Raw genomic sequence first — 27006 nt, forward strand, 5'->3', positions numbered from 1 at the left:
AGCTGGAAGAAGAAACCTAGGGAGGAACCAAGACTCACAAGAGGGACTATTTATAAATTATTAATAACAACTGATCCTCAAATCTTTCAAGATCCTCATGAATTTTCAAACCTTAAATGTGCCCTAGAATGGAAAACTGTATTTTTATTGGCGAATAATGTCGAATAATGAGAGTTCAGTACATGGAAGTGACAAACCTACTTTTGGTCAGCTTTCTGAGACAAGCATCATCATCAGACTTGTGGCCTTGCGACAGATGGTTCTTCCTGTGCCAGTGTCCGCAGTAGGGTCTCTCAAACACAGTGAGTGAGGGAGCTAAAACCAGGGAAGCGAGCAGGTATTCATGCAAGGCTATGGTTACTATCCAGTGTCCGTTCCCTCAAAACCAAACTGAACTGCCTCAGACTAGAGCTAACCTCACATCAGAAAGGGAACTCAAAAACCCTGTGTGAGAAAGCCAAACCCAGGGATGTGAGTATAGTACTATGCTAGGCTAAAAGCTAATGCAGCTGACCTGCTACACCACCCAAGAAGACACTCCTGCTGAACAATCTAGCTCAAGACCAGCTTTTGCTGGTAGCTGGTTTCAGAGGGTCTAAGATGGTCAAAGTGGTTGAAAAGCAAACACAACACATGCTGGTAATGCTGGTTGACCACTGTGGTCATAGTGATTGCCTAATGAGGTTTCGCTTCATGGTCTTCCTGACCATGATCATGCTGGTTAACCAAGCTTGCTCATACTTGTTGTCTAGCTGGGTCAGGTTGATCATGCTTGGAGACCAGCTAAACCATCAATACCTTATGCTGGTCAAGACCTAAGCTGGCCAACCAGCCAACTGCTTGAGCTGGCCAGGCTGTTTTTTTTTTACAGGCATCAGAAGGACATCAACACTAACATCTGGTAAGAACTTAAGAATAATTCCAAACACTAATTACAATGTTCCTGTTACAGTGATAAAAACACATGTTTATGCTTTTTACATTTCTCAGAAATCAGTGTGTTTTATTCTCAGCTAAAATAACAGGGTTGTAAATAGGCTTGTAACATTTTGTCTGAACCAGGCGTACATACTTATTATTTATACATTAAAAACCTAAAACACTCAATAAATGCAGGATTTGCCTGAATAAAGGTTAATAATATAATACAAAGTAATAAATAAATAATAAATGTGTCAGATAGGACCTGCTTCTCTCTCTCTGACACAGACAGATCATTTGAGTTATCTCAGTAAGTTTAGCTGTTGCTTGGCTTATAAATATGTTTTTCCTGTGGGAATCACACATGGTCCTCCTGTTTAAATGCGCCAGATTTACAATATGAGCTTATATCAGGCTCGGCTTTACTCCTATGGGAATGAAAAGGTATCGCCCATAGCTACTTTGCAGAGCAGCAGCAGCTCCTCCTCCTCCTCCTCCTCCTCCTCATCCTCATCCTTCTCAGTGCTGCACGCGCCCTCCTCACCTTGTGCGCCAAATCGACGCTGGTGGCCGCACGCGGATGGAACGCCGCTGCTCCGGGATTCCAGCGCTCGGCGTTCTACTGACGGAATTCTGCCCGACCCTACCGTAAGTCCTTCAGCTGCCTCAGCTTCCCCTCCGGGACGAGATGTGGTGGTGTTGGGAATTGAACTTGGGCTCAGGGGCTGGACTTTGAGTAAATGTGACATTAACTCATTTCTGGCGGGTGAATCTCTTCAGGGTTCGTTTGATGTTGTTGAGCCCTCGTGACTGTGGTCTCTCTTTTAGTGGTAATGAACGAGTATCTGCTGCTGACAGCTCGCTCCTCATGCTTAGATGAGGAGATGCTGCTCCTGCTGCTTCAGCACTGTCTAGCTAAGCCAGGGGCACACTTGGTCTCAGTCTGTTCTCCAGTGGAACTGACCACTGATCAGGACAGTGACAAACACGGACCTTACAGCACTAGCTGTAGTGTTCCTCAGCTCCTTCAGACACCCCAGATCTTGGTGTTCTCGTTGACAGTTTGGCAGATATGCCCCTTTTATTCTCATCAAAATGACTGAAACAAGCTCAATGAGACCACCCCCACACTCATCTAGAGACTGTGAGGGTTCAGGGTCGCCTACGGAAGTATTATATTTCCAGACTTTGCAGCTCTTCCTGATTTAACGCTGTCAGCAGCTTCTCAGCATGGCAGATAACAGGGAATTATTTAGCTACACTTTCACTTCCACGTTAAATTGAGCCTTTGGGAAGCAGGAATGGCTCGGAGCGTCTTGGAGCATCTGCACTTGCGAGGCTGCTGGGATTCATCAGGGAGAATAAGCCTCATCATCTCGGCTGCTGAGGAACCGCTCGCTGGAAGCCAACACCAGCACTGAGAGAGCGTACTAATCTTAACCTCAGAACTGTATTAAAGGAGTGCACTCTGCCCAGTCTCCTGACAGGGATGGGCAGCTTCAGGTTTTGGGGTGTACTGGTGTTGATGGGAAGCTAAACGTAATAGCAGAGCTTTGAGGAGCGTGGTAGAGAACAACACTGCTTCTTGAATTCTTATCGTTGTTATTTTTGGTGCCAGAAAAAATGAGGAATAAGTTTTTGACAGTTTATTGAAGACCAACCAGTCTTTTCCAGCGGCGCCTAATTGGCTGCCTTTCATAGAAAACTACTGTGAATAATATTAGTAATAATAACGATGGTACAATATCGGTATCATGTGCATTTACAGCATAATGTATTGAGAAATTGGACAGATAAACATAGTTGACTAAAGAGGAGAAGAGAAGCTAGGCTGCATTAAATGCATTAATTTAATTAATTACATTTTTATTCGTTTAAATTAATTTAATGTCAAGCTATAAAAAACTAGGGGATAAAAAAGAGGTGATCCTGCTTATGTTGGTGTAACTGTCTCTACTGTCCAGGGAAGAAGGCTTTCTGCTAGAATTTGGAGAAGCATTGCTGTGAGGATTTGATTGCACTAGCGACAAGACATTACTAAGGTCAGGATGTTGGATGACCGCCACCCCTAACTCATCTTAAAAGTTTTGGTTGGAGCTCCCACCATCATTCCAGAGAACACAGCTCCACTGCTCCTCGGCTTTATACACCTTTGGCCCACACCTGGCATTAGGCATGGTGCCTATAGGTTGATGTTTATCTTCCACAGAGAACTGGCAGGACAAGCTGTGTGAGTGCATTTGCACCTCTGTGTCAGCAATGGGTGTAGCTGAATGTATTCTGTATAAATATTTGCTGGTATGCACATTTATCAGCATCTTTATTGGTATCAGCAGACAGTAAATGGTAATGGTAATAAGATGATTATAAGTTTGGGATGCAAAATGATATCAGAATCATATCAGCAAGCACTATTTTAAGATTCAAGCAGATGAAATATTAGCATTTTAATAATTTACTATATTTAAAACTTTGTACAAATGAATCTTACATTTCTGCATATTACTGAATACTGTATCAGGACACAGCAAATGTGAAAAAATAAATAGAGAGTAGCAGGAAAAAATAGCAGCAATAAAAGGTAGCTAACAGCAAAGAAATCATCATTCCATGTTATAAAATATTGCCTCTACGCAGTGCTGGATCTTAGAGACCGACTCAGGGCAAACAGACAGATAGTCCATGATGTGTGATGCCACTAATTCATTCAACGTTTTAAAAGCCAATAACCTTAAAATCCTTCTTGATTGAGACTGGAAGTGAAATGCTGCAGCAACTAATGTGATCTGTTCTCTCCTGCGTCTTGCTGTTATCGCCCGTTCATATTTCAATTAATCAGGGTTAGGATGTTGAAAAGTGTTTATATTTGTGAGCCAAACCAATCAATGTAAAATACACAGATCAGCCATAACATTAAAACCCAATACAGTGTAGGCCCCCCTTGTGCTGCCAAAACAGCTCTGACCCATCGAGGCATGGACTCCACAAGACCTTTGTAGATGTTCTGTGGTATCTGTATACTGAGACATACCTTTAAGCAGATCGTTTAAGTTCTGCAAGTTGTGAAGTTGGGCCTCCATGGATTGATCTCCATCTATGAGCCTTGAGGGACCATGACCTTGTTCCAGATTCATCCGTTCGTCACCTTCTTGGAACACCTTTGGTAGGTACTGACCACTGCATACCAGAACAAAGTTAACAAGACCTGCCGGATGTTTCTGACCCAGTCGTCTAGCCATCACAAGTCAGCTCTTGTCAAAGTGGCTCAGATGCTTTTAACACAACACCTTCAAGAACTGACTGTTCACTTGCTGCCTAATATATCTCACCCCTTGACAGATTCCACTGTAACAAGATAAGTAATATTATTGAATTCACCTATTTTATTGTTATGGCTGATTAAAATCCTTAGACCTTAGAACCTACTACTACTACTACTATGATACGTCATGTCTGTGATGTGTTGGGGTTTGTAAACTCTTAAAGCAGTTGCAACAAGTTGAGACAAGTGCATCAGAAAACTAGTAGCATCACATTAAAAAAAAAGCCATTAAAAGGTAGTTAATTTATTTATTGATTGTTTGGAAAACTGTACTATTATGAAATTATAAAATGACACGAGTGCTAAAAATAATTGAATAATATGAGTAATGACTTGGTGATTGGAGTTTGTCTTCAGTGCTTTTCTGTCATTTTGGTTTTCTTGCTTTGTTGGGTTAGCTTATGGTTTTGAGTTTGTTATTGTTGGGTTCATCCAGTATGGATATTTCTGTTCTTTTTCTGTGACTTTCTGTGGGATGACATTAGAAGGATTACTAAAGGTAACTCACACTTGCGTCCTGCCTCAAACCACCAATTGTTACAACAGCAAAAATACAGCAAAAAAAGTGGCTGAAATGTGCCATAGGTTAAATGTAGTGCTATACTAGTACAATACTGAAAATTAAATATGTGCTTTATAGTTTCCTGATCTAATGATCTTGCCAGAAGCTAATACAAGCTAATACACAAGTTAGCATGGTAGTCATAATACAACAGAAAATTCTGCCGTTCACTGGAGGAGTAGCTCGGTTCACAGAGGAAAGAGAGTTAGCAGAGCCTGATAAACAAGATGAAGCTGAAATGAATTTTAATCTGTAGTGGTACAGTTTTCAATGAATAAAACTTTGAGCATTTATCTTAAATCTTTAGAGTGACACCTTTCTCTGTGTGAATCTCAAGCCACAATCCCCCTACTGTGAATTTCTGGGTGGAGGTTTAATATAGTACAGTAATGGTAGAATACTGAGTGTCATCACTGTGGGTGGTAGTGTCCGCCCATCCAACACAGCCAGTGTGCATTTGCCTGTAGCCTTTGTTTTGGTGGAGGGTAGTAGGAGGTTTCACTGAGTTGCCAGTCTGTTAGGTATATTAGGGAAATATTGCCTATTTTGTATACACTATGTCCAGTATGTCCAAGTATATAGACGCTTTTTCTAATGTGCACCCACTTCTGACACTTCTGCTCGCTTAACTGTGCAACATTGCTTGTATAATCTCCACAGAAAAAGACCGCTACTAGGATGCTAATGGTCCTGGAGGACTACAGATTGGTGAACCATTTAGCAATTAACAAATGAGTTTGAGCTGGCAAATTGTGCTTGATTGTGACCCTGCAGGGTCAAGAGTGAATATTCCTTGGCTTAAGACTACCATGTTCAGTGCCAAGTGTTAGCTAGATTTAGTATAAAGCTCCCCAGCATTGGGCTGTGGAGCAGTGGAAGTACATTCTCTGAAGTGATGAAGCACCATTTGATGGGATGAGTGCAGTGTTCACTTTGTCACCCTGTGAGCAAATTGACTGTTTTACATTGGACTGTCATTTTTCAGTTTTGCAATAAGGCAGGATAAATCACCCCCAATCCACCCCCCTGGTCATACTATATACTTCAGTACTATTTTGAGATGGTATAAGGGTATTAAAAGGTGGATACCATCCAACCCTAGCTAATGCTAAATTTTAACCTCTTCATTGGATCATATCAAATTCTTTACACTGTCAAAGCAACACAATGTGTGTCACTTATGGGTTACACCATATGTCACATTAAAAATGCTATTCTCAGAGGCAGACTTGGAGAGGCACATAGTCAAAATACAGACAAGGGTCAAAAATGGGGAAATAAGACAGCCAAAACTGCCTCTGAACAGAAACACTAGGTGATGGGCAAAAATCAGAAACTGAAAAGAGACAAACTCTGGAATAAAACACTAAAATCAGAATCAAAAAGGGAAGAGCCAGGAACAAATATATATATAAATATAAACAGGGTCAAAACATGGGGAAAAAACAATAAATATAAAGATTTTGCATGTCCATGGGAAACAAAAAGACCAAACAAATGGGTTTTAAAGAAAGTGTTCTGGAGGTTGATGGGGGGATGCCCCGATGGATGACCCAGTGACTCAGGATCGGGTGGCCAATCCAGGTATTTTTTAAAGGATCTGCTTTTAAGACTCCAATCCACTTCCGATTCCTAGGTTTGCTGTAGCGGAGTGCCGTCTGGCGTTCTCTAGGCACCAGAAATAGACATGGTCCTCAGCGGCTTCAGATGAATTCACAAAAACCACCCTAGATGTAGTGGTGAGCTGTATGTAGTTCAACTGATTAGTTAGCAGCCAAAACAATAGCTTAGCTTGTAATGCTGACTCTCCATTCCACCCTAAATAGTGCTGCAGTTACAGCGTACAGTACATTTCAACAGCAGAACAGAACTGCTGCACTATTTCAGGTGGAACGTAAAGTTTGGGGAAGAGGAAAAGTTTAGAGCTTTAGTGTAAATGTTATGCAGAACAAACGGCTCACAGAGCAGCAGTTACAGATAGTGTTAGTTAATCTGTCAGAAGAGGGGGATTTAAACTCCTTACTTCTCCATGAAATGTTTGTCCATGCTGCCTAAACCACCTAGTCTGTTTGTAGCTGTGTGACAACAAAGCAATTTTATTCCTTTGCTTGTATTAGCACATCTTTCCTGAGCTGTGGGGCTGTATTATTTATAAAAACACAAAGATTGGATCGGTACCGGCCGATAGTCAACATTAAGAGACTGGGATTGGATCAAGGGGTTAAAAGGGGTTAAATATTATTAAATTGTAATGATTAAAAGTTAGTAAAAGTTTCATTTTACTCTACTCCATCACTCCATAAGCTGCAGAAACAGCTTGACATCACAGTTTCTCTGATGTCATGAGAACTAGCTCATTCATTCATATCTTCGCCTATGCAGCCTGGCACAGTTTAGACCCACCCGTTGATAATGCAGTTTTCAGGCATGTTTTAGCTTTGAGTACTTATTCAAAGAGGCACAGGACAGCCAATCAGAACAGAGCTCTGGTATCTTATATCAGTCTGAAAGGCTTAGTTATAGAAACAGCCTGAGAAGCAGTTGAAAACTGGTCATGTAAAAAGGTATTAAGGCTTTTGGAACATTTAGCTGCACAATAGTAAGTGGACCTCGAGGGAGAATATAAAATATGAGAAAAACGTCAGATACGGGCTCTTTATTCAAGGACTTATCTGGACTCTGATGATGCTAATGCAGTCAGAGATGGAAGGCTTGATTTAAGCATGGCCCAATCTGCCATGGTAACGGGAAACTGCAGACTTTAGGCAAGCTCTAATCTTCCTTCTGATAAAGTTACTGCAGCGCTGCCAAAAAGGGCTGGCAGTGAACTCTGTTGCGTCTGATTTGAATGAAGAAGTTCAGCAAGGCACGTCTAGAAAAGAAGCGCATTAAGCGCACATGGCTCTGTTACTGGTGACAGATAACAGCCTTGAGGTGCACCGGATGATGAATTAGATTTCCTCTACCCACCTCAGAAAAGTGCTGGCAATACTTCTCCATATTTCATCACCCAAGGTCAGAGTCAAACAAAACGAATGGAGAGGAAGTAAATGTTTGATGCCCTTTTGAAAACCATGGTATGGCAGTGATGCATTCAACAGGATCTAGTCTGTTTATTTGTGTGTTCCTCGTGTGTTGGGCGTATGCACGGCATACCTCCAGACACTTACTCATCCATCTTGCCAAGCGCTGTTTATTAGTCATATAGAGAATCTCCTGCGCCGTATTCCCCAATAAAAAGATCACCTACTCAAATATTTTTAACAACTTCCGTCGGCGTGTGTCTGAGAACGGTTCCTAAAATGATGCGCAGAGATACAGCAGCAGCTTTTCATTCTTGATGTCTCGTCTTTGATTGACAGATCTGCTTCACTCCCTCCCACCCTACCACTACTCTCTTCAGACAATCATCTCTCCCACACAGCCACTCTGTGTGTGTGTGTGAGCGCGTATGTTCACTGAAGACTGTACCGTCTGATCTGTGCAGCCCTCGTTAGCTGCTTTACACACACCATCTATATGGGGACATTCCTTCCAGTCGAATGTCGTTATGTAACATCTGTGAGAAATGAGGCAAATAAACAGCGATTTAACTGTCTTGCAGAGTATGGGGAAAAAATATGTAGCTGCTTGTATTTTTCGTGATCCACTTTTAGCACAAAAAAAAGTGCTGGGTTTTTTAGGAATGTCCCGATGCATTTTTTTGGCCTCCCATCCGACTTGAGGACCCTAACCCATTAAACCCTGTACAAAGCCTCAAACTTCAGTTCTTCTCTTTCACAACTAGGCTACTGTCATAGTAAAATCAATTTTATATTCCCTAAAATTGAACCCTGAGGAACTCCACTAAATGTTAAAATATTAAATGAATCAGTTATATTGTATAAATAATTTATAAAAGCGTTGATATATATTACGAAATATATTACTTACTTAATTAATAAAAGCTTCTGCAGTAGGGTTAGTAACTGCATAATAAATCGTTAAGGGGTGAATGCTGAATATCAGTTGTTACGACTGTTCTGATCCTTGTGTTTCTAGAAATAATACAGCCTTGCGGTTTAAGTAAGATGTGCTGCTAATTAATAAGGATGTAAAATCACGTGTATAATATGACATTCCGAGTTATTGAGTTTGGTAGCCTATTTTTTTTACATAATCATTTTATAGTGTTTGATATCTTATAATACAGTCTGACTGACCTCCCTCACTTCAGGTCCCAGTTTCTTTAAAACACTGCAGTCAAATCACTTTGTGTTTTATTTGTGTGTGGCACCAATCCCAGTCGGCTGGATTGGCTCGGGACATCCCTACATGTTCTCATAACCTTGGAAACTCAAACCTAAGTGTGTTCCAGTCAAGATTCTTGCTTGCATCTGAGTTTGTTATGCTTACTCATACTCACTCTAATAGTGACTGATATGAATGCCGTGACCATGAAATGTAATAAGTTCTCTGACACAAATCAAATTAAGTGTTGAACTTACTTCCGGCTGACTGAACAGCATGGTGGCGTTTTAGACGAAGGCTAATTTTGAAGGTGAAGGGCAAAGGCCCATTCGATCCGCTTCCAGTTTTAATAGTGGGGAGGAGTTGATTGATAATTAGGGCAGAGTGTATATAAAAACAAGTCGTAACGTTCACTGTAGTTCACTGTAGGTCAAATACATAAAACCCAGCAGGCACCATGGTCAAAACTCGTGGCACATCATATGTTATAAATTTCATTTCCATTTATAAAGTCATATTCATGGGGGGGGGTAGTTTAGTGAGACATTCTCTTGTAGCTCTGTTACTGAGCTAATGCATACTAATGACTAATATTCAGTGCCTGATTGGTTGTCAAAATGGATGGAAAATCTCAGAATCACAGCCGTAGATTTTAATAAAAGAACGAGAAGTGCTGTTTGATAAAATACAGCAACAAATAAGATAACAAAAAAATGCTGTGAACTTCCATCTACTTCATAGATAGACAGACAGACATAATCACATTACTAAACCCAGATGCAAAGCAAAAATAATAATAAGGAGCAGATATTTTTACAGGGGTAAGATAAATGTGAAAATAAAATAAATACCTGAGTGGCTCAGAAGTCTATAATGTGCTGGCACTTTGACCAGGGGGTCTTGAGTTCCGCTTTGCCATCAGCAGCCGAATTCTGAGAGAGCACAATTGGTTGTGCCCTCTCCATGTGGGTAGATGGCGCTCTCTCCCCTCATCACACCTAAAGTGATGTTGTCCAACACAGGCATCTGTTAGCTGGTGGGGTAGAGCTGGGCACCCAGCGCTTTTTCGTCTGAGCATGTCAGCTGCCCAGCAATGCCGCATTACCGGCAGTTTGAAAGGGGCAGGGGATATCTAATTGGGTAATTGGCAGTACTAAATTAGGAGAAATGGGGAAAAAAATCAACAAACAAAATAAAAAAAATACTTAAATGCAAGAATAAATACAAATTTAATAAGATGAAAATACAACCTTTACGACTCACTTGTGTGACCAAACAAATAAAAATTCAGCTATTTAGTGGAGAAAACAATATGCAAATTAAAGGACCAATAATCATGCAGGGCGGAAATCTTTGTTTATGAATGAGCAAATGTGTTACTGTGACTCTTAAAAACTCTTGCTAAATTAAAATGCTACAGTAAATCCGATCACAATCTGATCTCACACTGATTATGAATCTGGCCCAGAATGCTGTCAATTGCTAATGATATCACTACTGAAGAAGCGTTACTGAGATCCCACAACAGCTCATTTTTGCGTATAATGGGACTGATAGAGATAATTTTTTGCAGATTTGGCATCTGTTTGGTTAAAATATACTGCGCAAGTTTGTCTTTGCGTTAATTTAAGAAAACAAAACAGAGAGTGCCCATTACTTAGGAACATGAATGCTCAGAACAGATCTGAGCATTCAAGGCATTAGCAGCGGATCCTGTAAGGCCTTTAAGTTGTGAGGTGGCATCTCCACAGATCGCATCAATGAGCCTTTCACCAGTTTACCGGATGTCCTTTTGTGGAGCCCTTTTGGTAGGTACTGACCACTGCGTACCAGAAAAACCCACTAGAACTGCTAGATGTTTAGGAAATATCTGACCCAGTTGTCTATTCACAGTTTGATTCTTGTCAAAGTGGCACAGATTCTTCCGCTTGATCATGTTTCTTGCTTTTAACTCATCAGTGCTTTCACTTCACCTGTCAGTGGTGTTAATGTTATGGCTGATCAGTTTATGTGTCCAGTGCAGACTTTTTGCCCTGTAGGTTCAGAGGGGCAATGATGAATGCAGTTTAGCAAGGTGCATCAATGCAGATCAATGCAGGAGAGTGTTGTTTATGATTGCTTGTGTACCAGGCATACAAATGCTGCCAAAACTGCTGTTCAGGTTCCTTCTGGTTCTGGATTTGATAGGCTTAAGAAGCTTTTCGGAAAGTGGTGATACTACAGAAGCACCGGATATTCACAAGAGGTCTTCAGTCAAGTGGAGGTTGTGGATGCTGACTTTTTCTGTGAACTGTCAAAATGCTGTGGTTAGCTCTTGAAGCAAGCAGTTTCAGAAGAAAAAACCTTTTCTTCACTTTGAGTAACTAGATGTATGATGAAACTATCCATGATGAAGTCATAGCTTTTGAGAAAATGTTATATGTGATTTTAGATTTTAAGATAAATTTACCACCTTAACTATGTGACCTTCCAAAGACATGGGTAAAAGATGCTACACCAAAACACCAATAGGGATTGGCATCAGTTAGATCTGATATTTAATTATTATTCAGCTGAATATTCGGTTCAGAATAGCTGTTTTCACCTCAGTTAACAATACTAGCATTGTTACATCTAATGTTATCTAATGACATCCTATAAATTGTAATAAGTTAGATGAGGAACCAATTGCCTTGTGGCATGACAAAATCAACCTTCTAGTGTGGCTGTACCTGAAGCCTCCAGGTACAATGAGCCTAGAAACGCTGGAGTCTCCCCAGTAATCACTGTCAGTGTCTTATTCAAAGGTTTGAATGTGGGTCAATATTTAAAAAGGGCAGAATGACAAACAATTAATATGCAAGGATACACTGTGTCACTGATGCAAAGCACATGGAAGTTATGTGAGTACTAACAGCACCTCCTACAGCCTGCTGTCGGGGAGTGAGTGGGTTATAGATCAAGTCTATGTCTATTTCACATCTAATAAAAACTGGAACACAGAAAAATGCATAAGGGTTAGCGTAAGGGTTAGGGTGAGTAAATGCACAATTACCATTTCCAGTTGTAGCATCTGAGGGGGCTGCCCTGCAATTTTTGTAGCTGTGGATAGGAGGAAGCCCTTTCACTCTAACCTCTCTCTCTGTATACTTTCTGTCTCCTCTATTCAGTTTTCTTTTATGTTTTTCATTTATGTTACTGATTTTTTGCTTGACAGCACACATGCCACAACCTAAAAGTAACTAAAAGTAAGCATACAAAAGAATGTGTTTTTCTCAAACTAAAATGTGGCAACGAAAAACCTTAAGCAAGTCTGCCTTAAAAGAGAATGTTACATGGAACTGAAAAAGGCAGAACCCGTGCAATAAGAGGAGGAGACGGGAAGATTATAGAGGTGGGATTTAGAAGTGAACTCAAGGTGAAGTAAACATTAGCTAGCTAGTGCAGACAGGGACAAATGAGAATAAACTTGAAAAGAACTTTCTAGCAGTGGAACATGTACACATTGTAATGTACTCATACTCATACTAGGTGGTCTTCATGAGTGTTGTACTTTATGCTTTCTCCTCCAGGTGGGATCATATACGGTTGAAAGATTGAGTCAGTGGTATTTTGCTGTCATGTTTGTTTGTTTTTTTCTAGTGATTGAAAGTAGTAATATTCTGAAGAAGGTGGGCTGTCAGCAGTTCTTGTTGCCTTTTTATTGAGTTATTTTGGATTACTGTATGTCTAAATTGGAGTTTAGAAAGTGTAATAATGCAGAATGGACTGGAATTGATGGCCCATGTTGTATTCTCTTAAAGATAATGAAGCTTAAAAGGTTTGTTGAAGCAACATAATAAACACTTTTCTTTTTTCTGCCTACAGAATCTTTCACTTGTTAATACTTAAAAAGAACCATTTTCATTAAAGAGGTATGCAAATGTAAAGAACCTTTAAAGTTGAAAGAAACTCAGCATAATGTTTACATTTATGGCATTCAGCAGAGCAGCTGACAGATTATTCAAGCTTAGATGCTGCCAAATACAAAAGACAGTGTGAATACATAGATGTCCACAGACTACACTTTGCTGAATGTCAAACCATGAGTACAATCAAGTGCAAGATTAGTGTTGATTTAGGTGTTCTTGAAAGAAAGGGTTTTTTTAGTCTGCGTTTTAAAACAGCAAGCAACTCTGCCATTTTTTATCCAGGGAAACTTTATTTTTACCACCTTGGTGACAGGACAGAAAAAAAGTCTGGCTTCTGGTCTTCCATGCATCTTGACGGATGGTGGGTCAAGCTGAGACGTACTTGAAGGTTGATAGGCTCTTGGTATAGATGTGGTATGGAGGGGCTCACCCATGTTTCGCTTGGCATCAGGACAAAATTTTTTTTTCATCATTTAAGCCAGCATCAGGACAGAAAAAGTCTTGCTGCTGGTTTTCCATGCATCCTAAAGGTCTACACTCTTACAAATACAAAGGGTGCTACAAATGGGTCTTTAATCGATGCCAAAGAAGAATATATTTTGGTTCCATAAAAATCCATAAATATTTTGAGTGTTATGTGTGAAGAACCTTTACATTCAATGATTTAAACCTTTAAAGGGTTCTTCACACATCTCCTTTACAAAAATGGTTCTTCTATGGCACCAAATCATTAAAAAAATGAAAAAAGGAGTGTATACCAACATCCACATGAACAGTAATACTGGAAGGTACTTCCTGGAACCATACTTCTAAGCCAAGTCTAAGCCAACCATGAGAGCATCATTTTTAAGAGTGCACCCACTGAAAACAACTTGGCTGAATTAGACTATATGGAATGCACCTGACTCTGCCCAGAATAAAATATTTTCATGTGTTGTCAACATCAACATATTCTGTAGATACTGCAGACATCTGCACCAGGGAACTGAACTGGCCCTCTTTTCTAGCATGTCAGGATTCTGGATGCCTGCAGAGCTCCATCTGTTGAGTCCCATTGGACTCTGGATCAGATAAGAGAAAGCATGTGTTTATGGAACTGCTCGAACATTTCAGCCCCAGCCATTAGTCTGAAGTGTCCCTTTTGTAGCCATCATAGTGAAGTTATAGCCATTTCTCACAGAAAGACTGGGATTTGAGTAATAGAAACTGGTCCTGAATCAGTCTTTAAGGGCACTTTCACTTTGCTGCTGCCAGACTACTGACAGCCTGGGGCTTTGCCACCAGCTCAACACCCCAAAGGGCCTTTTGGCTCAGTTTGCACTGGCAGCCCCAGTGTGACAGATCCTTAGTCACTCGCGCATCTGGCAGAGTGCTTCTGAAAACTCTCCCTTTTCATTTTCGCTGTTTTCCTTCCCTGACAGTAATCGCAAAAGAATACCATGACCTCCCTCGGTTGGTTATATAAGGTGTGTTTGTTTGAAGATGTAGCATTCTTTAGTTCAGTGAGAAAGTCACATCGAAGTTGTGATGAAAAAGTGTGCAGCATTAAGAGCCAGCGTTGAGACTTCCCACCCTGTATATTGGATTGGATTTGGTTTTCATTTCACAGGGATGGAAAAATGAGGCCAACTGTTAAAGAGAAATGTTCACTTCCGAGAGTCCTTGAAGCGCATCTTTGGTGCGTCTCCTATTTCAGCCATTTACCATCAGGCAACCATAATCGATTAACTCAAAAAAATACAGATGCTACAAAGGGTTCTCTGAGGGATGCCATAGAACAGGGGTGTTAAAGTAGATTTCCTTAAAGCCAAGGTCGTGAACATCATAACGTCAGACGTGCATTAAGATTCAGAGGCATATACTTGGCTTAGGAGGTATGCACTTTTTTTACACTGCCATACTATCTCAAAACAATACCACAGGAGATGGTAATACCTGGTGAGGTGGAGGGTGGTGGGAATTGTTTATGTGGTTTTTGTGTAATCTCATCCTGCCTTTTTTAAAACCGAAAAATGACTAAGTACAACGTTTTATTTGCTCACAGGGTGACAAAGTAAACACTGCACAGTTTAAAATCAATGATTTTACAAATGTTAAACTATCACTCAAACAAAAATACCCACTTACACACATTCAGACGATAATAACTCGAGTGACTGGTGACTAATGATCGTGCGACTGCTGTTGAAAGGACAGAAAGCTGATTCCTCCATGGTTTTGGATCTATAGTCACTTGCTAAGCTAGCCTTTGCTTACCTAGATCAGCTACAGCTCCACCAACTATCAGACAGCCCAGTGCAGCTGTGTCTGAGAGAGCGAAGTCGAGTGACTGGTGTTGGGAGTAACAGAGAGGTGCAATGAGAGACCAGTTCTGCTGTGTTTAGACTTGTAGCTGGACTTGTAGCTGGGTATTTTTAGGCTTGGACAAGTTAGCTAGCAGGCTACACAATACAGCACTGACCGTGTTCTAGGTAACTGAGGCTCAAATAATAATAATTACAGACAATAATAATAATAACTAGACTTACTCATAACTGGATTGGGATTAAAATAGCCAACATTTTTGACCGTTAGAAGAAAGGACGTATACAGAGTGTAACGACTACACGAGTAACCTTTGAAGGGTTCTTCACCAATATATATTTTACAAAAATGGTTCTTCTATGGCGTCACTCGAAGAACCCAATAAAGCACCCTCACTCTGAAGAGAGCCCAAAATCCAGAATTTCAAATCTACAAGGCTTCCGCCCGCCCCCTACATTCCTCATTTGTTGAGTTTTTGTTTTCATTTTGGTGTTATTTGTTTGGGATGAAGGCCAAACCCATTTTGCGCACTCAGTGTGTGTGGAGACCACTCGTGCTCGCTGACAAAAACAGGAATGAATACAACACTCTGGATAAGTACCCTCTGATTGAACAAAGCGAAAAACAACATCTTCAAAAAGTGAAGAATTTATTTATTTATTCAGAGCGACTCTCCGCAATTACTTTCAATCTTGTGGCCTTCCTTGAGGAGATGAATCAATGTCTGGCAGGATACATGGCCAGGGATTTAAAAGTCTTGGAATCAAATGGTGTATGAGGATGTGCATATTAAAGGTGGCGATAAAGGAACATATTGTTGAGAGATACACAGTCCCACCTCAGTGTAAACCGCTAGAATGAGGGAATCAGGAATGTAATAATGAAACATCTGCTCTTTTTTATGAGCTGTGAGAATGCTTCTCAGGCAGCATTTTGTGTCAGCATTTATCAAAGACTCGAGCAGAATATCGAGACTGAAAACTCAACCTAGTGTTCTTTGGGGACCTTGAGAGTTCTTGCACAGATAAAGGACCTTGCGTCCCTGTGGACTTCAAGGTCGTGACACAACACTTATTTTTTTTCTGAAGCTTGTCAGTGTTTCCGGAACCTGTGAAATGTAACCATGCCTCAACATCAGCTAAGATCAGCCCCGTTTCTTCATTTTCTTCAGATTCACCATCAGACTTGCATCAGCACAAATTAACGGAAGTTAAGAGGAAATAAAAAAAAAAGCTTAAAAAAGAGTACTCTTAATGAGACTGATTAGAGCAGTGTGATCCGACACACTGTGGCACAGGAAGTAAGAGGACTGATTGGCAGGAGGGAGAGCAAGCGGATGGTGATCCCACTAACTGCTGTGGCTTGGCATCACGAGCGGCAGCTTTCTCCATCCATCCCTGCTGCTTCTCTGCCTTATCATCGGGTTTTTTTTTTCAGTACTGCACAGAATGAGTCTCTAAACTTGTGTGGGAACTATTTTGATTGACAGTGTTAACTGTATCACCCGTGGTTATTTATATTTATATCTCAAACACTGTACTGCACTAAATCCCACTTAAATAGGACTAGCCAGGGCTCCAGACTGTGACTAAAATATTTATTGGTGAGAAATATAATTTAGGAACTTGCCCGTTTTAATTGTTAGTGGCATTTGTTTTTTAATTATTACTTTTATGGGTATTTTTTATTTCAATTTTTCTTTACTTATTACTTTTTTGTTGTTTTCTTTTGTCACTATCTTAAAAGAAAGTGATCTTAACGATACCCATTAACAAATATCCTGGAAGCTTGTGGGATTTCCACTAAAAAGTGACAACCAAAGCTGCAGCTGAGTCGTGCTGAGCTTTTAGCAATGAGCATCAGTGTGTAGAAAATGGCTCTGTGGACCAGTGCATTACTGCAAGACGCAAACGAAGATGTACTTTAACAACAATCCACTTTAAGCATCGGTACAACCACAGAAAGACATTTCAAAACCTTAAGGAATTTGCATGGCTCAGGTATGATGAGATAAAGTCATGTTGCAAACATAACTCTGTCATGCAGAATTCTCCTGTACAACATCCGGAGAATTCGACCCTTCCTCTCTAGAGAGGCCGCCCAGGTGCTTGTTCAGTCTCTCGTCACTTCCAGACTTGACTACTGCAGCTCTCTTCTGGCTGGTCTCCCTCTGCACACCATCAGGCCCCTGCAACTTATCCAGAATGCAGCGGCACGGGTCGTCTTCAACGTCCCGAAATTCAGCCATGTCACTCCACTGCTGCGTTCTCTTCACTGGCTTCCTGTAGCTGCTGCCTGCATCAGATTCAAAACCCTGACGCTGGCCTATAAAGCCAAGACTGGACCAGCCCCTTCATATTTGATGGCAATGGTCTCGGCTCGACCCGCCATCCCCAAAATCTGCGGAAGACAAGCGTCCAGCCTTTTTTCTGTCCTGGCACCAAAGTGGTGGAACGAGCTTCCCCTGGGTGTCCGAACGGCAGAGTCACTCACTGTCTTCAAACGCAGACTGAAGACCCACCTCTTCAGAGAGTACTTGGACGAATAGCAGAGTACTATGCTCACCTTATTGACTTGTGCTTAGTAATGTCTAAAGCTTAAAAGTATCTTTGAACTATTAGTCAATTCTAACTAGCTGAGGTTTTTTTGGGGGTAAATAGCAAAGCACTTTTGTAAGTCGCTCTGAATAAGAGCGTCTGCTAAATGCCATAAATGTAAATGTAAATAAAGCAGGCTATACACTGCAAATGATCCAAATCTAATCCCTATTGAATGGGACAATGGCTGGACTCCCTATTAGTGACCTCTGCCATAGAATGACCAGTTTTAGTTTTATAAAGAACCGCTTTTGTAAAAGAGCTGTGAGTGTGAAGAAGCTTTAAATTGGCAACTTTTACATTAACTTCTTTTGAACTTTTGAAAGATCAAAAATGACTCACCTCTATGTGTAACAGCAGAGAAATCCACTCTTTAATGATCGTATTTCAGCTTGAAATTGAATGGTTTGTCCCAGAGTGATCCCAACACTAAATACAGTGAAACATCACCTTTTGTTCACGCACCACCATGAGTACACTGTTAAAAGTATAAATTCCTTGAGGAACTTTTAGTGGTTCTTCAATTTGAAACTGTGGGGGAACCAAAAGGTGCTTTGAGGAACTTTCAAGGAACCTTCAAGGAACCAATGGTTCCTCAAATCACCTTAAGCCAGGACTTATTACACACTAAGGTGTGTTACTCGGTAACTATAGGGACTTCTCTCCAAACTGGTGGGGCTATTGTTCGGTAATAGCCGTTTGTAATAACAATTCTGGCCCACCGTCAGTTCATAGGCTTGTCATGACAAGAGGTTCCTCCACAGTTTCAAATTAAAGAACAAGTTCCTCAAGGAACTTATACTTGTAAGAGTGGCAGGATCTGACTGGATGAGGATCTTGCCAAATGTTACGCAGCCGTATTCCCTGTTGAAGTGGGCTGCAGTGGTTTCCCAGCAACACCAGTGCGCAGTTTTCTTCAGAAGCTGGGGTTGGAACCCAAACAGCTGAGAGAAGCCACTAGAGAGATAGTCACAGCAGAGGAGGCTAGCTGTAGGTGGTTGTGGCTGATGCGAGCCCATGCATGGAAACCTGCTGCAGGTGAAGGCTAAATCAGTCTTCGCTGCCCCACTCAGGCGAAGCGCAGCAGTAAAGGGGCAAACTCTTGTGACCCTGAGATACCTGCTGAGAATGCAGAGGGGTTCCTAATGCAAAGGCTCTCATCGTCCCATCAATAACGTCATGACAAAGGCACTGAACAGCCCAGTATCACAGGCCATCAAGAGAAGGCAAATACTGCACTGCTTCCTTAAGTAGCTCCTGCATGTATCTTCTGCTAGTAACAAAGCATCTCTGATGTTTTTACCGGTATGCTATAGGCTATGGCCTCAATGTTCACAGTATGCCCAGGAAAGCTTGATTTAGCATTATTTTTTTACAATTACGATAAAATTATCATCACTTTGCTCATTTCTAAGGTGTGCTTTTATAAAACTTGGACTGTCGGGGCTGGTACCAAAAATGACTCTGTGGAATAAGCTGTTTAAGGTCTGATTCAGATTTTGGCAAACACCTTTAAAATGTTGTTTACTGCTCAGTGGCAACACCTATTTAACTGGAACGTGAAAACTGTCCCAGTTTTGACAGAACTGGTGTTTGAAGAACAGATGGAGAAAGTGTGAAGTTGTAAGCGGATTAAATATTGAGGTTCCCGTGCCTGTGTGAGAAGGTAACATTCGGGGGTGGGGGGGTGGGGGGGGGGAGAGACAGAGAGGGCAGACTAATACAGCATGTTGAAAATTTGATAGGAACCGTCTCCTGCGAAGGCTGTTCTGAATACATATGACTGACCCTACTCGAATGGCTGCATGACTAAATCAGATGCATCTCAAAATCTTTTTATACGCTGGGTGACTTAATACAGCTGTGACTCCTGGGATGCACACGGCACAGCATACCCAAGGAATGTAAGAGTACATCATTATACAGGCAAATCGAACTCTTCACAAACCAATAGTGGAGGGTGGAAGGGCTGGAACATTTGCTCTGAACGAGTGAGACAAGCCAATGAGTTTCTTTCAGTATAAATGGAAAGAGAATGACATGCAAAAGCTGCATGATATGGACTATAAATTGCATTCAGGTTTATCTCGCGCTATGCAGGGAAGTGACATGCATAACTAAGTCACATCAAATTTATTTATAGTATTGGGGGAGTTTTTAATATTTGAATATTCGAATATCACTGAAACCAAAAAGCAAAAAAGAGTGGTGGAAAAAGGTTTTTCAAATAAAGATAACATATCAAGCCATAAGTCCACTCACTACCATATACTCTCTATACTATCCTATACACCCCACCAACTCCGTGCCCAGCTTGTATACACAGCAATAGCAATTGTCTTATTAGTTGGCACAGGTGGCTTTCAACATTCTGAAATGCCGCTCCCAGATCTATTGTGGACGATGTCGGGATAGCACAGAGATATGTTAATAAGTTATAAGTTTTGACATCACAAAAGCACCGCATTTATAATGAACTGTTTTTATTTAGTTGTATATGGACTATTTATAGATCGTCACTGTCTAATGAAAAACATGTATCTCCAAAATGGTGACTTTACAGGGGAAGGTAAAAAGGGCCCAACTTTAAATGAACTTTGAGGTCAGTGTGAAATAAGATTTTTTTTCCCAAGTGATTTAGAGCATTTCTGTTGGTCTATAGGGTCAAAATAGACATTTTTTTATTGGACAGCAGCGATATGAACAATTTGTATATGGACAGGGGAATTAATGGTACATTTTAAAAACTTTAGCAGTGCTGGGAATGAATGGTGTTTCCAATAAAGCAGCTGTATGTGAAAATTGGTATTTCTTGCTCCTGGGCTCCCCCTACAGTTAGGAGTGTAATTAACTTTTACTCCACTGCTGTAAATACAAATTACGTTATGAGCTCCCCCTCATGGACAGCTCTACACATGTATTTATGAAAGTGAAAGAAGTGAAAGAAGCATGTGGACTGAGGCTGAGTATTATTACAGGATTGTACACTAATACAACCAGATTGAGTTCTGCTCCACCAAAGATACATGTGCTGTAGCAGCGTTCAAGACCGAAAGTGCCAATGACAGATACACCATTCTCCCTATTACAGCCATTGTACCATCAAAATGATGTTGAAAGTAAAATTGCTACACAATATTGCTCTTTAAGTAAAAATATTTCATTAATTTTCCTGAAACACTTCAACAAAGCATGATATTGATGATCAATATCAGTGTTTTTATTGCAATGATTCACTGCAAATGAAACATACTAACCGTGCTCTAGTTATGCAATCTTATTAAACACTTCATGGAGATTTGTGTGGGTGGGAGCGCTGGTGAGTCAACTGGCTTCACGAATGGCTTTCGTGATCACGTGCAGTTAATAGAATGACTCAGTGGTGTCATGCAGAGTGCATGAATGTAAAAGAGAAAGTAGTAAAATTCAAAAGAGAGGGAGCTGTGAGACAATCTTTGTACTTAATACAGTGATTTCTTTTCACAATTTGCTGCACTTCATCTAATTATGCTCTCTGTAATGAAATGAGCAGTTGGTCAGTGTCCTTTAAGCACTACGATATGCTCGCTTGTATCATGATAATAAAATTATCATCATATTGCTCACCACTATTTTATAGCAAGTCAGATGTTCTACCGTGGAGCACCCAGTGAGATGACCCAGATACTTTTCATAGCGTTTCATGGTAATGTGTATGGACTGCAAAGATGCTGAATCAATTCAGTTTGTAATTGACACTGTGGTCCCTTACGAATGACCACATGTGTCAATTCAAATGCCAGATAACAAAAGGCTGGATGTGAAGATCTGGATACAAAAAGGAAGAAAAGCTTTCCTGCTATGGAATTGCAAATAGCACAGTTCTTTTGTCGCCAGAATTTGCCATTAGCGCTCAAAATGAAATGCATTAAACAGGTCCTTTGAGGATATCTCTGTTATTACAAAGTAACGCTCCACTGATGTTAAATCATGCCGTTGCTTTTTGAAGTTCTTCCTAAGGATTTTCCCATTTAGTTTGTTGAATTTGTTAGTTTATAAAATCCAGGTGTATTAAATGGGTTCATTCCGTGTGTGTCTGTGGAGAAAATGCAATCGTTTAGGCATTTTCCTGATTTATTTATTTATTTCATTCCCTCCCCTTTTCAGATTTCTTACTCCAGTCACGCTCCTTCTAAAAAAAAAACCAACAACATGGATCTCCTAAACTGCTCCACGGTGGAACTCTCTGATGTTCTGGTTGGCCGGATCAGCCCTGGCAAAGTTCTGCTCTCCCTGATGCTCTCCGTTTTGGCTGTGGCCACTACCATTATCAACTCCCTGGTGATCACCGCCATCTTGGTCACTCGCAAGCTACACCAGCCTGCCAACTACTTGATCTGCTCCTTGGCTGTGACGGACCTTCTGGTGGCTGTGCTGGTCATGCCTGTCAGCATCATTTACATAGCGGAGGAGGCTTGGGTTCTGGGGCCAATCGTGTGTCACCTGTGGCTGGGTGTGGACGTCACCTGCTGCACCTGTTCCATCCTGCATCTGGCCGCCATCGCCCATGACCGCTACCGGGCCATCACTGATGCCGTGGCCTACTCTCAGAAGCGCACGTCCAGGCGCGCCACCGCAACAATCATGGTGCTGTGGGTGCTTTCTATTCTTGTTTCGCTTCCTCCGCTCATGTGGAGAAAGTTTCCCAACATAAGAGAACAAAGTGGCGACCATGTGGTGATGGACTGCTTGATAGAACATGACCATGTTGCCTTCACGGTCTACTCCACATTTGGCGCCTTCTACATCCCCCTCACCCTGATCCTGGTGCTCTACTACAAGATCTACCGGGCAGCCCAGACACTACGGAACCGAAGAGGAAGCAGCCGGTTGGTCCAGCAGACGGTCAGCAGTGTCATGTTGAGTTCGGAAAGAGAAGCTCCTCTCAGTCCAGACACGCTCAGCCCTGTCGAAAAGTCTTTTTCTGACCCGTCCACTGATGGAGACCGTGTCAGGATCGCACCCACCACAGGGCGCATGGTCAGGAGCCGTAGAGCTCCTGGGGCCAGGGAGCGACGTGCTGCTTTGACGCTGGGCCTCATCCTCGGAGCCTTTGTGATCTGCTGGCTGCCTTTTTTCCTCAAGGAGGTCATTGTGAACAGTTGCCCTTCTTGTAGTACCTCAGCCGTCCTTGCAGACTTCCTGACCTGGCTGGGTTACCTGAATTCCCTCATCAACCCGCTCATATACACCATCTTCAACGAGGACTTCAAAAAAGCCTTCCAGAAGCTTCTTCCGCTGTGTTGTACCCACTACCGGTGAAGCTGGTGGAACACTCTGTTCTTTTCAGGTGCGACATCCTGGGAAACGAAATCCTGTAGAGACTTGGGAACGGAAAAGATGTTTGTAACAAAGTTTTATTTTCGAGGTCAGACTGGGGACTCAGGTAGAGGAATTTTCCCCGCTTAGATGACTCACGATCAGCTCTGCAGATAGTTGAAACACACAGACTGTTTCAGAATATAAATATATTAATAAAACGAGTTGCACTGCTTTCCGTCTCCATTCCAGCTTTAGCCTTTCGTGGAGGGTCAATGTCCATGATTTGACTCATTTTGGCAACCTGGACATCCTTCAAAGAAAATCTACTCCTCTAATTAATCTTTATGAGCATTTTGAACATACGAGTTTGGGAACACAAAAGCCAGCCACCACATATTTCTGAACTGCTGCTCAAGCAGCTCTGTAGGGTAGCTCAATACACTTGGAGAACTGTCTGCCCAATTCTGTGCACGTGAGCTGGCGACTACCCATGATTGGCCAGCTCTGCAACTCCTGTAGACTGACAGGGGAGAGGAACTAAGCCATCCTTTTCACTAATTTGCTCCTTTTGGCCAGGGATGGCTTTGGCATTAGTGATAGGACACAGCCTTCCAAACTCTCCACTTCTATCAGTCAGAAAGAAGCAGTACTGGCTGAACACCTTTTTAGGCTTTTCACCAGACATTGCAGTCTAAAGTCCATGAATGTGGTCATTGGTAGAATATGTATCCTTGTGCTTGTTCCACAATGGCTGCCCAATCATGAGTTCTATAATGCCTAAAGGTGTTGACCTCTGTAAGTATTAATAAACAGACCAAATAGATGTCAAGATTCTTTGACGGTTTCTGAGCATTCAGTTTTTCAGTGTCCATCACCTGCTGACAGTGAGCCTCCGCTTGCAACCACTCGTACCTGAGGCAGTTTTACTAGTTTGGCATCCTGTCATGAGTTTTGACACTGTTCCCTGTGACTAGTTTTATTTTTCTATTTCAGTGTATGACATACTTAGAGCTCATCCTGAACCAAATATTAAACTATTCTCATGTTAGATATGTAAGAGGTGTTCCACCACCCCCAATCCCCACCCATTTAACATTAACATCTTGGTAATTTTCATATTGACAACGTAAGATGCACATTATCATTTTGTCTCATTTAAAGCTGTCTGTTCTTTCTAGTCAGTGTCTTTGTTTACACTGTGTATGTTTATGCCCAAACTAATAGATGTTCAGTGTTCCTTCCAAAGATGTAGTTAAGCAATTAGCCAATTAGCAAGCTTCAAAACAATTCAGGAATCAAATACTCTCGTATTATGAAAATGTATATCAGCTCCATCAGCATGAAACATCAAACCCACATAGTGCCTGGAGCGGTGGGCTGCTTCTGCACCTGTGGAGCAGAGAGGGCCCAACAATGGGACTATTTTCAGTAGTCAGAAACCAACCCTGGATAGTCTAGAGGATCACAAACTGTAAAACATTTAAGATGGTGGTCAGTGGTATGGGTATTAATTGTAAACCTGGTGTTTCCACATAGTCCTGTCTCCAACTGACTGCTGCTTAAAATGTTAACCAGTAACATTTTAAATCATTACTTTTACATGCAGCTCAGAGTCTGTTTTAACCACAGCTTTCAGAGCACCCTCTGATGGCCTCAAGGCTTTATTAATTATTGCTCAGCAGTGCACACATTCTCAGGGGGCAAATAAAAGAGTTGAAAGTGCAGTGTGGAGCAATTTTACAGTGGAACATGAAAACAGAGCATAATGCCTGACACTTTAAAACTCACTGAAACTCAGGTTTTTAAAACCAGCACTGAAGAGCACATTAAGAACCAAGTGGAGGCCAACACCAACACACTATAGAAATCCAACTCGCAGCTAGAGCGTGAATACCCAGACAAGGTATTTCACACCAGTAAACCAAAGAAACCAGTCCAGAGTGTGTCCCACTACACAGTGATATAATTGCAGTGATTTAAAAGATCTGTAAGCCAAACGGTCAGGGATTACAGTGAGACTAGATAAGAAACAGTAACCAAGTCACTGAGACTGAATTGGTCACTGAAACCATTAGTGATTTTACTTCTATAAAAATTAGCAGGGCATTTGACTGTGGCAGTATTTCTACAATGTTCAAAATTGGCTGATCGGCAATATTTAATCAGGGGCAACAAAGACCCCCTTAGGCCTTTCCTTCCATAAGACTATTAGGGTCTGTTCTTTAATCAAAGTAAGCTTGGAAGTTTGTACTGAAGTAGAGTTGAGTACAACACTACCATCTGCTGGAGAACAGCAGTTATAACTAGGGCTGTAAAATGAAAGAACTCTGCATCAGAAACCAATAGGCAATAAAGTTAAAATAGATATATAAACTGGAGGAAGAAAAAAAAAAAAAAAAAAAAAAAAAAAAAAAAAAAAAAAACATGTCCACAGTGCATATTTTGTCAGGACCCAGTCATGTTGTGGCACAATAAAAAGCCTTGACTTAACCTTGTCAAATTTTAATAAGCACACCAGTATATTAAAAAATATATTTTTATTTACAAAAATAAGATCACACTTAAAAACCAAGACAACAAAATCGCAACACTCAGACATAAGCAGCACTCTCTCTGGTTTGAGATGCTGGTTTATAGTAGCCTCCCCTCACTCCCCCACCTCGGGGCCAAGAGGTGCACAGGAGGCCCCCGCCGATCACCAAGAGCACGCCTGCACCCCAGCAGATAAAAATAGCCGCTCCAAGCTCCCTTTTCTGCGCCTGGGCGACCAGCGGGTTGTAGAAGTCCGTGATGACCACATGGGCCGTCCAGCTTGGCGGCACAAGACTAAGAAGGCCAGCAACAAGAAAAATAAGCCCAGCTCCTGTAGCTACTCTAGCTTTGGTGGTGGAGCCTTCAGCCAGGCAGTTTGTGCAGTCACCCCCAGCTACACTAGCAACTATAGCTATAACAGCAATTATGATGGCAATTACAAGGATAGCCCGAGAGGCCTGGAGGTTCGACGGCAGCGCCAGCAAAGAGTCGTAGACCTTGCACTGCATTTGACCAGTACTTTGCACCACACAGCTCATCCACAAGCCCTCCCATACAACCTGTGCCGTCACAATGTTGTTGCCTATGAAGGCGGTCACTCGCCATAGAGGAAGGGCGCAGGCCACGATGACACCCAACCAGCCCAGTGTTCCTAGTGCAGCACCAAGCATCTGTAGACCCGCAGACATGGCACTTTCAGGACCGAGCTGAATTTGACCTGGAAGGAACAGCACAATGTGAGGTTAGAAGTTACACTGGCCAAAAACTTGGTACCCACTTGGTCCCATGCCATCCTGGAAATAACAGGTGCAGATAGCCATCTGCCACATGATACCACAATGACTGCTACCTTCAACAGTATAGAAGCAGCATTTTTTTTTTATAAGCCAAGATCAAGGCAAGAGACCCATAGAGAAGAAAGAACTGCTAATCAGCCACAGAGAGCCATACAATTGTACAGCAACAAGTTTCCTCAAAGCTTTCACAGGAGGAGACAACTGACCTTTACCAAGCCAGCCTTTACATGAATGTCACATTAGGACCTATAAGGGGCAACTGCATGTTCACTAAAAGCCATATACATCATTTAAAACCCAACCCATCTGTAAATGAACAAGAAAATAAATACTTAACAATTCACACAACCATGAAAGGTTCACAGCAGCCCTCCTTGGACAATTAAGTTTCAGTTTTAGGCAAATTAACAGCATAACACTCCTAAACAGCTTCAGAATCATTCAGTTTCTTGGACATCCATTTTTATTTCAGAAAACTACCTGGCACAGTATCTAGGCCCTGGCCATTACCTGCAGTGTACTCATTTACAGGGGGCGTCAGGCTGTTCTG

The 27006-nt window shown here is 41.5% G+C and overlaps 2 protein-coding genes across 2 annotated transcripts; one reads left to right on the plus strand and one right to left on the minus strand.

Moving 5' to 3' along the window:
- Positions 1-1478: 1478 nt before the first annotated feature.
- Positions 1479-25275, plus strand: htr1fb (5-hydroxytryptamine (serotonin) receptor 1Fb). Its single transcript, XM_072657019.1, has 2 exons — positions 1479-1569; positions 21973-25275. The coding sequence occupies exon 2, from the start codon at positions 22018-22020 to the stop codon at positions 23125-23127; it is 1110 nt and encodes a 369-aa protein (XP_072513120.1). The 5' UTR covers positions 1479-1569; positions 21973-22017; the 3' UTR covers positions 23128-25275.
- Positions 25276-25688: 413 nt separating this feature from the next.
- Positions 25689-26472, minus strand: cldng (claudin g). Its single transcript, XM_072657216.1, has one exon. The coding sequence runs from the start codon at positions 26346-26348 to the stop codon at positions 25719-25721; it is 630 nt and encodes a 209-aa protein (XP_072513317.1). The 5' UTR covers positions 26349-26472; the 3' UTR covers positions 25689-25718.
- Positions 26473-27006: the final 534 nt, after the last annotated feature.

Source organism: Salminus brasiliensis, chromosome 15 (genome assembly GCF_030463535.1).
Source record: "Salminus brasiliensis chromosome 15, fSalBra1.hap2, whole genome shotgun sequence".
In the NCBI taxonomy this organism is placed as follows: Eukaryota; Metazoa; Chordata; class Actinopteri; order Characiformes; family Bryconidae; genus Salminus; species Salminus brasiliensis.

Coding starts and splice junctions, on each gene's coding strand:
- htr1fb (XM_072657019.1), top strand. CDS start 22,018: ATGGATCTCCTAAACTGCTCCACGGTGGAACTCTCTGATGTTCTGGTT.
- cldng (XM_072657216.1), bottom strand. CDS start 26,348: ATGTCTGCGGGTCTACAGATGCTTGGTGCTGCACTAGGAACACTGGGC.